At 31.0% G+C, this 15096-nt stretch overlaps 1 protein-coding gene across 1 annotated transcript; it reads left to right on the top strand.

The window, feature by feature from the left end:
* Positions 1-4253: 4253 nt before the first annotated feature.
* Positions 4254-6116, top strand: LOC127787994 (cytochrome P450 94C1-like). The gene has a single exon (XM_052316113.1). The coding sequence runs from the start codon at positions 4340-4342 to the stop codon at positions 5852-5854; it is 1515 nt and encodes a 504-aa protein (XP_052172073.1). The 5' UTR covers positions 4254-4339; the 3' UTR covers positions 5855-6116.
* Positions 6117-15096: the final 8980 nt, after the last annotated feature.

Consider the following 15096-nt stretch of genomic DNA (forward strand, 5'->3'; position numbering starts at 1 on the left):
ACAGTTTTATTATATATATTGAAAATGATATATTTAATGAAATTAATAATGATGTCATTATATGATGTTATCAAAATTTAAAAACACGTTGAGAATAATTATAGTAATTTATGGATATATTTTTTTAATATTATGCATATAATTTCAAATTTCTTTTACTATATTTATTTTTGTTCACCCAATTAAAAATTTTTAACTCCACCACCAATTATACGGAGAGATTAATTTTACAATATATTAATTAACTAAGAGAGTGGTGAGTTTGTGATTTTAGTGGATCCATGCAAGTTGAGTTTGTAATGGCCTATTTGGGTACGACTTTAGGACTTTGCTATTTGGATAGAATTTATCCAGATAGAATTGTCCTTTTTTGTCATTTCAATTATTGACGTTAGGATAATTATGTCATTTAACATTTTATTTACCAACAATACTTTCTTCAGTTACAAATCAAAATTTCATTTTCTCTTTTCCTTGTTAAATTTAAATTTTAGTCTCTCACCTGATTTAATGAATTTTTAGAATCTCAAGAGTCATAATATATTGTGTAACTTTAATGTGTTAAGCAGAAGTTTTAGACGGAAATTTTAGGAAGGGAAGCATACGAGTAAAGAGTTAGAATTTTTATAAGATTAAAATTGTCTTTCGATTTTGTTTAATATAATTAAAATATAATAAAATAATATAAAACAAGTATTAAATGCCTTTTTATCCGAATAAATTCTATCCAAATAGATTTATCGTTTTATTAATTAATCTGGTTCTTTTAGAATAATGTACCCGCGAATTAATGCTCACTTTTTGCTTTTGTGTCATTAAATAAAGTGTAGAGAATTCAGAATTCCAAAGATTATTAAATCAATCAAAGGCCAGTTTATATTATATATGTTTCAGATTGATGGATTCCACAAAGCCAATTGAATGTGTATAAATACTCCACTCATCAAGGCTAATGCATACTTGGGGCTTGTTTTATATATAGTGTTATGATGATATGCTGTAGTTGTTGTATTGTGTTGTTTTATGAGATTAATTAATATTAACAATTAATTAATGTTTAATAATTGTGCAAAAGTAAATAATAATAATAATAATAATAATAATAATAATAAATGTGAGTCCTTTCTTATTTTTTTGCTTCTAAGTCTTCTAAACAGTTTAATTTAAAGTTCTAATTAGTGTCAATTTAATTTTATTTTAATTAACAATATTAATTAATAATGGAATAGATGCCCTGACAATTAAAAAAAAATACAGAGATTAATTTGCAAGTGCATGTAATTATGCAAAATCATAGTTTATATGTAATATACGAGTTTAATTATTACAACCCTGGTAACCCATATATATAGAAAAAATATACAAATTCTGGCTTCTGGGTGTGACATATATATATATATATGTAGTTTAGTATCCATACCCTAAGATTAGCTTTTGGCTATAGTTTGTATTTTTTCAATGATTAAATTCTGGAAAAACGTAGCTCTCATTTTTGCGTCCCAGACGTTATTTCTATCTGTTGGGTGCCACCAAACCATACTTTTGATAGGATGATTAGTTAGAAGCATTAAATCTTATCTGTGTTGAATGATGGGCTTAATTGAACATAAGAATCACACACCAACATGTGGGGTTTATGAAAAGTCATAATCCCACTTCGTCTTGCTACCCATCTCATCAAGCCCCCAAAAAAAAACAAAAAAATCAATTACTTACTTATTAAATAATTTTACTAAAATATTAAATAAAATTTTGTATAATTTTTTATATAAATTAAATATATAATTTATTAATAATTTTATATTTTAAAAACAGTTACTTTTTATTTTTTGCAATCTAATAATGTCCCGATTGACAATATTAACCATAAATTTAAAAAGGTGAGACTCTATGATGTTGGCAAAGAGGTCTAATAAGAGAATTATATATAAAATTAACGAATAGTTAAGTATTCGTTTTAAATTTTAAATAAACATTTAGACATATTTTTTAAGAAATCGATTCATATCTCTCGAATAATAATAATAATAATAATAATAATAAATGGAGTTCATTATTGAATTTTTATATTTTTGAGATATATATTCCCCTTTCATAAAAACAAAAGTATAGTGATATCATAATTAGCATTCCCTATTTACAAACTATTAATTGCTTAATTACAAGATGAAGACTAAGGCGCAATCGATCGACTTGCTACATTATTATTATTATTATTATTATTATTATTATTATTATTATGCAATCTTGGTCCACCATTATTAATATTAATTGTATTGTAGTCCATTCCACAAGCCTTCAAAATCAATCTGTCTCTCTCTCTCTCTCAATAATATGTTTTGTGGTTGAATGGAAATCCTTTGAAAAGTGAAGAAGTTAGCACTCATGATGAGTAGATTGAATAGATGTACAATAATGGCATGTGATAAATTTAATTATTGGCAATATACAATTAATATAATGCGCTCCTCTATTAGTCAATATTGATTCTGCAGTTAGTTCCAGCAATTAGCCATGTGGCCTCTATCTAGTCTACTAATCAATCATGCATTAGTAATATTAATTAATATTTTATTTATATATTTTTTGTGTTAATTTATTATTAAGATAAATAAAATAATATATATAATTAATATTAAAATGAAGTACGTAGTATCTTAATTATTAAAATGTCAAACTTAAATATTTAAATAACATTTATAATTCCATCACATGAAATGTGAACAGAATATAATTAGAACAGCCGCAAACAAAGTCTACTTAATTAGTTCTGTATGCTCTTTAAAGATGTATATATGGCTAATTTAATTATTATTATTATTATTATACATAAATAATAGATATGAATTTTTCAATCTAGTTGACAATTGAACTTGTCTGATGGAATTGGCCCGCTAGCTAGCTCTATCATTCAACCTATTTAACTAACATTATTTAAAAAATATCATAATTAAATTAATATTTAAATACAAATTTTAATTTCTTTAATCAAGACCTAAATCTGACCTTTGTCATAGAGGATTAATTAACACTTAATGTGGCTGTCATTTTCGAGATGTATGTGGGTGGCAATTATCGGCTGATGTGAATGAAACATGTCATGAACTGACCCTAATTTTCTGTAATCGACTTTCCCATGCCACCAGTCATGCTGATGACTTGTTATATATAATTAAGGAAATGATACCCTCATAAATAAGTTTAATTTGTAAAAAAAAAAAAAAAAGTACTTTATAATTAAATAGTAATTTTTTTAATTTTAATTAGTTTAATCTTTTGCACCATCCATTTTTTTTAATCATCCCCATAGTCTATGCTCTGATTGGTAATATTGTTGTTATCTTAATTTCTTCTTTCCATTCATATATGGTTCTTTCTAATTGCCTAAATCGTCCAAGCTAGCGCTGTTGCAACAATTAATCTCAAATTATTCATATATATATATATATATAAATACATACATATATTTTATGTTAATTAACCCAAAGTTAACTCCAATGAATAATTATTCATCATTTTTCTTCCTCTTCTCCTTATCCCTTCTAATTTATAATAAATTTAACACCACATGAACGAGCAAATTAAGTGTCTAAATTCGTCATCATGTTTGCAGTTGTGTTAGGGGTCAAAACTTGCCCATCGAATCATCTGATTTACCTCTCCTATTAGAATTGTGGTCGAGCAGCGGGGATGCGAGTGATAACGTGTAATTTAAAAAAAAAAAATTAAGTGTTCAGATTCTTCTAAAAAAAAAAAACTGTTTAAAATGTGGATAAAGGGGAAATGCTCCACGAGGACCACAAATTATGGGCATTGATAAAAGTAAGCAATCACGTACCGTCAACGTGAAGATCACAAGCTCATCTCCATGGCTGGCCCCTACTGAATGCAAACTGCACCAGTCGACTCTGCAGTCTGCACAACCTCAGGCTCTCATTAATTTATACGAAAGATTGAGTACAAATCAAAGAATATATAGAAGCACGTGGTTGAATGTGTCCTATGCCGAAAGCTACGCCTAGCTAATACTAACATGTATATATATACGTACATTAAGATTTGGCTGTCTTTAATTAGCCCACGTGTTTTCCATGTTCCTTATTTTATTCTAACTATGGCTACAAAACGTAGGTAAAATACGCATTCTTAATTAGCAAGTGGAGAACAAGTGATGGCCAATTCGTTCAAAATTTATACGAATTAAGATATACATGGTATACAGAGATAAATGGGCTTTGGCAATATAAAAGATAGATATTAGCTTCGCTAGCTTCTCTCTCTCTCATTGGCTTGTCGTCTTCCTTATCTGCCTATCCTGATATCCTTTCTTTTTTCATCCATGGAGGCCGAAGATTCCATTAAGTTGCAGGCTCTCCATGGCTCCTTCTGGTTGGCCATCTTATCTTTTATCATAATCTCCTTTCTCTGCTCGCTCTTACTCTATTCAGTGAGATCAAAGCTAATTTGGTGCAACTGTGAAACGTGTCAAAATTACATCAACTCGACCTGGTCAATCCAATTCACAAATCTCAGTGATTGGTATACTCATCTTCTCCGAATCTCGCCGTCTAAAACCATCCACGTCCATGTTCTCGGCAACACGATCACGGCGAACCCGGAAAACGTGGAGTACATACTCAAAACAAGATTCGAGAATTACCCCAAAGGAAAACCCTTCTCTGCAATCTTGGGAGATTTTCTGGGCAGGGGCATATTCAACGTAGACGGCGAGTTGTGGAGGTTTCAGAGGAAAATGGCGAGCCTAGAGCTTGGGAGGGTCTCCATTCGATCATACGCCTTTGAGGTTGTGAATTGTGAGATCAAGAGTCGACTGATCCCGCTTCTGTCGTCGGTGGCAGGCAAAGAAGACGCTGTTTTGGATCTACAAGACGTGTTTAAGAGATTTGCTTTTGATAACATTTGTAGATTTTCTTTCGGGTTGGATCCCAAGTGCTTAGAGTTGTCGCTGCCGATGTCGGATTTCGCTCTTTCGTTTGACCTAGCATCGAGGTTGTCGGCGGAGCGAGCCATGGCGGTTTCGCCGTGGATTTGGAAGATCAAAAGGAAGTTGAATTTAGGCACGGAGAGGCAGCTAAGAGAAGCCATCGAGATAATTGATACTCTAGCCCAAGAAGTCATAAGGCAGAAGCGAAAATTGGGGTTTTCAGACCACAAAGATCTTCTTTCCCGGTTCATGGCAACGGCGACTGATGAAAAGTTCTACAGAGATATCGTCATAAGCTTCCTCTTAGCGGGTCGCGACACGGTCTCCTCGGCCCTGACTAGCCTCTTCTGGCTCCTAGCGAACCATCCAGAAGCAGAACTGGCCATCTTAGTCGAGTCAGATCGAGTCCTCGGGGCCAACCAAGACCTCCAAAAGTTTGAGCAAATGAAGGAGCTTCATTACTTGCATGCAACAGTCTGTGAGAGCATGAGGCTGTATCCACCGATCCAATTCGATTCAAAATTCTGCCTAGAAGACGACGTTTTGCCGGATGGAACGTCCGTGAAGGGAGGAACGAGAGTTACCTATCATCCCTACGCCATGGGGCGAATGGAAGAGATTTGGGGTCCAGACTGCTTAGAATTCAAGCCAGAAAGGTGGTTAAGAGATGGTGTCTTCTTTCAAGAGAACCCTTTTAGGTACCCAGTCTTTCAAGCCGGTGTTAGGGACTGTGTGGGCAAGGAAATGTCACTGGCGTCGCTCAAAAGCGTCACCCTTTGGCTTTTGCGTCGTTTCCACATCAAACCAGCTGCACCTGCCCGTGCACTCCAGTTTTCTCCTGGCCTCACCGCCACCGTCAGAGGTGGCCTGCCGGTCACGGTCCGGCCAAGGATCACCCCTTCATCATAGTGCATATATAAATATATATGTGGCAAGAAACCATAAATTTGCAATTGCAAGGTTAATTGCCGGAAATTAGTGCTGATCTACGAACTATATATATATATATATATTTACATATATGTATATGTACACTTATATATTTTATATGCCGCCTTGACCAAATTAAATCCAACTTGGTTGGTCACTGGCCGGCTGGGAAGATTTATCCAAATACATATCTTATGAATTAATGTTGGGTAAGTATATAGCTGGTGCTTTTGATTGGTTCTCTGTCCGTCCGGTATCTGTTAATGATCAAATCATTGCGCAAAACCATATGTCTCGTTTGCAGCCGTAAAATCGAGAAGCAGATAAGATTTCTTTGATTCTACTATAGGTGAATTCTGGTGTAGTGAACATGCAGGAGGCAGTCCATGTACTTACCTAAGGGCTAAGGGTCCCACTAACTTAACCATATTCTTGGATTTTTTATTTTTATCAAGAAACAAAACACTTACCTCTTTCAATATTAATTATTCTACTCATAGTTTCCTCTTAACCAAGCTTTAACACTAATTACTTTGGTTGGATGATAAGAGATAGTACATATATATATATATATATAGAGTTCTAATTTACAAAGGAATTCATGCATAGAGTTTTGTATGCTTACTCTTATCTTTCCATTGATAAGAGAGTAACAATAAAAAATTAAGGCTTCCACTCACAGCCATTGACCACTGAGATGCCACTTCAAATCCTATTAAACTCTATTTCTAAACTAATTTTTTCCTTGACCTAACCAAAAAATAAAAAAAATCCCCTTTGTCTGTGCATGTACGTACATATTCTACAACCAGAAAAACCAGTATAAATATGTCTAGCTAGCTAGCTACAACTCAAATCTTAATTTTCAAATCACAGACTAATAGCATTTCATTGGTGAAGGGGTAATTTTATTGGTGGAAGAACAGGTTCAAGGGTACTAATAATTAATTACATTACCTAAATGGTTTATAAAATTAATTAGTTGGGCGGTCTAAATGGACAATGATGAAATTAAGTGAAAAATATATACTTGAGAAGAGGCCTCCATGTGTGCCCAGTCTTGGATCCACGAGGGATGTGTCCTCAGCCACGACAACTAATTAACCGTCCGTGTGTAGCCCCATTGATAAGCAAGATTTATATATATATATTTATACACATCCATATATAATAAGCGTGTGGTGTTTCTTTGAAGATCTGTGTTAATTTCCACATGCATTACTGTCGATTATATTCATATATGTGCTCTGACTGTTGGTTGATTCCTCGTCATATTGATTTTTATGATCGGATGGTACAGTCACATTCTGTTCTATCATCAGATGCCATTATGTTTGGCCTCAAAGTGGTGGCGCATCTCATCAAGTTTCCAGGTGCGATTTGATATCGCATCATTCGAATGATGTGACGGGCGTGCATCATCATTCAAATTATAAATCTTTATATATATATAAAGTATAATACTTTGCAATAATAATAATTAAATTATTTTTATCTTTATATTATTATTATCTTTATATTATTATATATAAAAGTAAGATAGTTTGGCAAAGAGTTTTTCCCTCCAAAACTTCCATTAATTACTAAAAGTATTAATTACTGTAAAATTAATAATAAATTTTTCAATGCTAATTATGAGTTTTTCAATGTATTATTTTATGTATATTAAATATTTAGTTAATATACACATAATTTGCAAAAGAAATTTTCCTCTCAAAACTTACATTAATAATAATTAAATTATTTTTATCTTTATATTATTATTATTATAAAAGTAGATAGTCTACAAAAAAAAAAATCCCCAAAATTTGCATTAATTATAATTAAATTATTATTACTAAAAGTAGTAGTAATTAATAATTACTATAAAATTAATAATAAAATTTTCAGAGTTTTTCAATGCTAATCATGGGTTTTTTAATGCATTATTATGTGTATATTAAATATTTAGTTAGTAAATAATTTATTGTGGACACAATTAAATAAATGAATATACATATGCATGTAGGTAATTTTTAATCTGCAAGAATAGATATACACCAAGAAATTACACAAGATATAGCCAGAAGATCACATTTATATTGATTTTCCATAGTCTTTCCGACTTACTTGTTGAAAAATTATTAAAAACCATTTATAATGTATATATTATTTATCAACCCATTTAAATATTTAGTTAATTAACTTCTAAGTATGTATTTTTTAATGCATTATTATGTGTATATAAATATTTAGTTATTAAATAGTTTGCTAAGCATTTTTTTCCTCTAGTAGTAGTCTGTCAAAGTATTTTTTATCTCTAAAACTTGCATTAAATTAAAGAATAATAATTAAAATAAAAAATTAAGCATAGGTTTCCAATACTATTTATAATATTTATTTATAACTAAATTTTAAACTCAATTAATCTTCTTATCAATTAATTAAAAATATTTATAATATTATTTTTGATTAATTCCTCAATTAATCCCTCAATCAATCAAAAGTAAATATTATTTTGGAAGAATATGAATAGACAACTTAAACTATTAAGTCATAGAAAATTATTCATTTGTATAAAATAAAAATAATTTGTATTTAGTACTTATTATTCCAAAGCTATTTGAGACCTCCTATAAAGTATTTTGGAATTTTTCACTATCAATTAAATAAATATTATTAATAGAAAATTTGAATAGACAATTTAAATTATTAATTATGTCATGTATAGATATATAATTTCTCAATAAATTAAAAATAAATATTTTTTATAAATAACATTAATAAAAAATATTTATAATATTATTTTTGATTAATTCCCAATTATTAAAAAATAAATATTAATGTATAGGTTTTTCAATGTTAATTAAGATTTAACATATCACATTTGTAAGACTATAGAAAAAAATTAATACATAGTGAAAGAAAAATAAGTCAAAATTCACATTTTTAGAGTTTTGTTATCACTGCAAAAATTAAATTTCAAGATCAAAAATTAAAAATTTTGAGTAAATTTTTAAGTAGTATTGAAAAATCCATACTTTCTCACATTTAGGAGTTTTAATTTATATTTATATTTATAATTTATAAATAAATATATAATATAATAAATAATTTTATTTTAATAATTAATCAATCACTACCTTTAATTTAATGCAAGAGTAATGCATGGATTTTTCAATACTAATTAAGATTTAAGATATTGTATTTTTAAGACTAATATATGAATTTTTTAATATTAATTAAAATTTAATTTTTAAATTTATTATGATTACATCTACTGTGCAACGCGGGTGAACACTAGTTTAGTTTTAAAAAGTTTTAAGTTCAATTTATAAAAATAATAATTATAATTTTTTATCACCAAATTAGCTTTTAAGATAATAAGTGTTGTGTTTTTACTTCATCGAACGTCCGAGCTAGTGTTTTGAAAGCGAAACAAAAAATTAATTAGACATTTGAGTGAATCCAATTTACTAATTAGTTGACTCGATTGCATGTCAAATTTTTTTTAAAGAATTTATCTTATCTTATCCATCAATAAATAATAATATCCTAATGATATTAAATGTGGATTTTTTAAGAAAAGGTCTTGAGATTACAATGTCTTTAGAAATTTTATATCTTCTATACTCTTTTGTACCACTATTAATTAAATTTAAGTTGAAAGGCTATCACGAAACTTAGCAGGAGATCTCTTCTCAATCTCTAAGATGATCTTTAGTTGCGTGATAAGTCAATGTAGAAAGTTATTCATTTATTGTAATGTTGAGGAGTTGGGATTTTATGTTTATCTTTTTTTTGACCAAAAAAAAAAAAATCATAAATGACTTCTAAAAGAAATCAAAAAATTAAGAAATTATTGGCCTCTTATGATCATCAAACACAATCATAGCTCATTTTCTCTTTTAGGTCTCCCTTTTCAACTAATTTTTCATTACCTTTTATTAATTCATAATAGTTTTTAAGTCATACTAATTACGATAAACAAATAAAAAAAGAGTAATGAAAAACCACACTCATATGTATCTATCCATCACTATGCATCTTAAAAGTGAAGTTCAACCTGTTGTTGCTGCTGATGATGACAATATGGGATTGATGATGATGGTGTTGGAACTAATAACTTTGTAATTTCAATTTGTCTTGTATGTTCATGTTAATTAGTGTCTTCTGGGTTTCTCTAGATTTGCAAGTTCAGCGTGTAAATCTATCAAGCCAGAAATGCATCTAAATTCCAATTTTTCAAGGTCAGATAGTCCATAAAAGAATTATCCAGCAAGTGATTCAGTTGAAACAATAACTTCAAGTGGATAAGTGATGTGTTATACACTCCATTGAAGTAAATGTTACTAAATAAAAACAAATCCACATTGCCACAAAAAGGATTTAGATTTACTTCATTAGCCCATATATTTCTTTCAAGCCAGGCACCATACTAGATATTCTAGCAAATGATAGACCAATTATGACACATAATAATAGACAAGCACCATAATCAACATTTACTAACACATGACTATCCGCAAATAAATTGCAAGTACTACTGTATGGAAGTGACTACAACGAACATGCATGTAACTTCTAGTCTTGTGATTACTCTGAAAATTGTCACCAATGAATTTGTGATGACCTAGCTAGTACTGAAGTTGTTAAAGTAGATGTAGACTTTGGCTCCCTCTATGAGATCTGCCCAAAAAAAAAGTCAATCGGACTGTCTTGAGATAACTTAGGAAAGCCCATCTAATAGTCAAGCCAACGGCGAAAGGCATGACAAGATTGAAATGCTTCTCCTCTTGAATGGGAATGAAACTTGAAAGATTAGGGAGTAGTAGGAGGGAAGAGAAATTATAAAATGGTTTTTTTTTTTTTTTCCCTCTTCAGACCTCTCTTTTTCTTAAAGGAAGTGTGTTAAATATATATTGTCTGTTTATTTCACGAGAGAGAAGTATTTTTACGTATACTGTCTTCAATCCTCTTCTCGAGGTTGAGGGGTAACAGATTGTCGAAGCCAAGAACCCATTTTTCATGTATTCCCTACCCCAAACACCATTCTTACTGATGCACCCTTCATTAATGGATGATTTTTATCTTAAGATTATGAGTTTACTGAAATGTTTCTGGTCTGTCAACCTTGGGCATCCTTGACTCTTAAGGATCTCCCTTCGTTATAGATTAATAGGACGCATCCATGTATAATATTATCAATGTAGCATAAACTTGACATGTATCAACTTCCCTTCTTTTTCTTATATTTTTAAAGCAACCAACCTCGGGGAGAGACAGAACAATCTAAGTTATACACAGCTAGGATTTGAAAGCACAGCCTCACACAAATCTATATCCGTGCCAGCAAACCATATTCCGGATTTCATAGTACAACAGGGGGAGTTGAAAACTGTGCCTCCACAAACAAATTAAGGACACCAACATATATATATATATATATATATATGATTGGGTCACCTTTACATTTCTCAAACCAATTACTTTTTTCCCTAATACTCAAATGCAGGGAAGCAAAAACAAACACCTGAGACTACCAATTGTATGGGAACTAACACTTAAATTTCGGCAAAAACATGTGTATTTGCTGCATCACAATAACTGAAGCTTCAAAGAGCGAAAGGTTGTGCATTTTATGTCTCTCCTATCATTTATTGTCCTGTTGTGCTTTCAAAATGTCAGTCATCCTAAATTACTAGGTTTTCAGTCATGTTTAGCTTGTTTACTTGCAGAGATTCCCAGAAAATCAAACACATTGGCATCTATACTGGTCGATCATGGATATATTAAACTCAAAAATTCTTAACTACACTCTCATTTCAAAAATTCAAAGAATTAGCACTGCATGCTAAAGGTCAGTGAACATGAAATTAAAAGAGTTGCACAACAGTGTTATATCAGATTAGAAATCACCAATTGGCTGGCTATGCCACATTTCTAAATACTGAACTTCAGCAAGGCGCCGAGGTAATTAAAGGATTCTGGTATATATATCATTCAGCGGAGCCATCATCAGATCGGAGAAAGTTCAGTGTCTTTTTCTCGGCAGAGATTGACGAAAACAAATTGAATCTGGAAGCCGTCCGACGCCCCGGTTCTCGGAATTCGGATAAGCAATGTCGGCGGCGGCGGCGGCTCGCCTTGTGATGTAGATCAGAAACTCAAATCTTCAACCAATCCGGAAAACAAAGAAACGGATCGGAGATCAGAGAGAGAGATGGGGAAGGAGGGAGAGAATGACCGACGCAAAAAGCAATGATCAGCCTAATTGTCCCTGCCAAATTTTGTCAATGAAATTTGATAAAAATTAAAAGAATAAATAAATTATACTAAAAATTAAATTTTAATGACTATAATAATAAAAATAAAAATACATTATTCGATTATCATAAAAAGTAAAGTCAAACAGACAATTTATAAGATTAGTTATATACACGAGAGAAAGACAGTTTTTCAAAATGTTATAGTTTGTGTTCATAAAGTGACGTAATTTCAAAATGCTGTAGTCTGTCAAGGAATAAAGGTCATCATTTGAGATAAAAAAAAAATTAATATAAATTGAATAGAACAAAAATAGGATGAAAAAAAATTATTTTTGCACAAACAGAAAAAAAAAAATAATAGACAATAATAGAGACGATAGATTGGCATTCTTAGGTCCAGAGTTGAGAAAAGTGAGGACTTTTTGACCACTACTAGTAGAGGTGTTCAAATTCTAATACGGTGTTCAATTTGTCTAAAGGCATCAACAAGTATTTTGTAATACTTTATGTTGGTACAAGATTGTCACGTAATTTAAATAAGTTTAAAATATCAAAAAATTAGTTTAATAGTAAAATAAATCATCAAATTAATAACGGGAAATACTTTGAAACTTAGATATCTAAAAAAAATGATATGATATCGACGAACGTCACAAAACGAGATTTATAAAATTAAAAGCAATCGGAACAGAGATAGTTCTCAATACAGTTAAGTTATAGTCCGAAAAATTCAATGATGGTAAGGGATTTTCAGGAAGTCAATGAAACCCTGAAGAGTTTTATATTTTGTGTAAGAAATAACCCTTAAGTGGTTTCAGAATGAAATAAAAGGATTCAAGATCAAAACGTAATTTTTGACATATATTTTTGGCCTAAGTGTAATTTTTGAATCTTGGTCGAAAATGGTAAAACGAAACTTTGGGGATAAAATGTGAAAAAGGAAATTATAAGGTTCATTGTGGAATTTTCAGGAACTCAAAGGGTAGCAAAGTAAGGTTAAAATGAAAGTTAGAAAAAAGAATGGGGCTAAAGTGTAATTTGCTAAAAAGTAGCCATGGCCACTGCCGATTAATCTCCTTCCATCATTGGGAGGGTAATTTTAAGGTCAAGAGTGGCCCCCAAGGCATGGTGGATCGAATTGGGATGAGTATGGGCCGAGAAATGGATGTGATTGGACGGTATAAGGTAAGGCACGATCGAGAGTTGCTGGAAAAATAGGAAGGGATTTCGAGACAATCTTAGCAAATCTTTGGGTCATATCGAACCTCTAGAGGCTAGCTAAAGCCATTAATGCTGGAGATGTAACTCGATTTGACAATAAATGACTCGTTTTAGTAGAAAAATAAGTATAAATAAAGGTTATGGCTAAGGGTTTTGTTCATCAATTTCAAGCTTTAAATCGAGGTTTTAGTGGGTGATTTGAGAAAAATTGTTAGAGGGTTTTTGTTCCTTGTGTCAAGAGGGTAGGATTTTGAAAGTTTGGAATGTTTTGAAGTAAAATCGAGTACACTATAAGAATTTGGGGATTTTACCCACATACGTAAATGTGGGTAAAAATTACCTTATGTGTCAACTATAATTTTTTTTTACACATAATGCAAATGTCAAGATGATCGTGGGAGTCGAGACTTTGGCTGACTATTTGAAGCTTTTCTGGTGGTGTTTTCTGGCCAATGAGGGTACCAATAGGATCAACTTGAAGAGATCTTCAAAGTGGTAAGGTTGGAACAAAAATTCCAATCTTTGGTGGCGAGGGGCTCACCTGAGAAGACAATTGGGGCATGCGCAGGTCTTCATGAGCAGGGTGCATGGTTAGCACATGAGGGTGCATGGAGATGAGGTATTTTCTAGAATTTTTTTTAATATTTTTAGAAAAATATTTTATGAATTATGGTGAAGAAAAATTTGGAAAAAAAACCTTGAGAATATATTTATTTTGGAATTATTGAGGGAAAAATAAGGAAAAATTATGAAAAAAAAATAGATGTTGATATTCTTTTGAATGAATATGATATCTAGAGACCGTTAAGACTCGAGGTTGGCATGAGAATCGAGATATTCTGAATTACAGTTAAGGTGAAGTATTTGTCCCTCTAACTTAGTTTATTGTGGGTGGTTCAACTTTATTTTTAATTTTGTTTCATCCAATGGTTTTGACACGTGAATAGTTGATTTCAGTGGATAATTCATCTGAAATATTTATTTGCGAATGTATTGAAATACATGCATTAAAAATGTCATTTTATGTAATGCATTGTTATATATTGTGGTTATGGCATTGCATGTGTGTTGGAAATGGATAGTGTTTAATTTCTGGGATATTTTTGAGCAAGAACATAATCTCTGACGTGATTATGGTGAGTCTAATTTTTGTGTTGATGTTGACTCCTCCTCTGTCATGGTAATAATTATTCCCAAAATGTCTGAGAGATGCGTTCATGTTGTCCCTCTTAAGATAAGGTTGTGTTATGCCAATGCGTTGATGTGATTATGTTGCCTTTAGAGAGATTGCCATTTTTTTGTGGGTTAAGCATTATATGAGATTCTCTTGGGTTAGAGCATGTTGGGATATGTCTATTGTTCATGGTCTTGTATATATTTACGAAAATGTTTTGAACTTTTCACTTAGATGATTCAACATTTAATTTGGACTATATCCCTAGAATATTCAAACGTTCTAGGTGAAAGCAATGGTGCCAAGGAAAAAGATGTTATCGAAATGTAGCCATTGATTTTATTGAAAACCCTTAGCATATATTGTGATTATATTCAAGGTGTTTAGTTGTGTTACTGAATGATTAATCTCTATATATTTTGTTTTGAAGATGTCCTGTCAAACAATGGTACGGTTTCTATATTATGAATAAAAGAATTACGAATATCTATCATTTAAGATTTTGATCTCACTTCTGCATTTTATGGTGATGTGACCTGTCTTAACTTATTGATTTTTAAATTTGATAGGCTGAGATG

This window comes from Diospyros lotus, chromosome 13, assembly GCF_014633365.1.
Source record: "Diospyros lotus cultivar Yz01 chromosome 13, ASM1463336v1, whole genome shotgun sequence".
Classification (NCBI taxonomy): Eukaryota; Viridiplantae; Streptophyta; class Magnoliopsida; order Ericales; family Ebenaceae; genus Diospyros; species Diospyros lotus.

Bases quoted from the DNA above. Each gene is read 5' to 3' on its own strand.
- LOC127787994 (XM_052316113.1), top strand. From the start codon at position 4,340: ATGGAGGCCGAAGATTCCATTAAGTTGCAGGCTCTCCATGGCTCCTTC.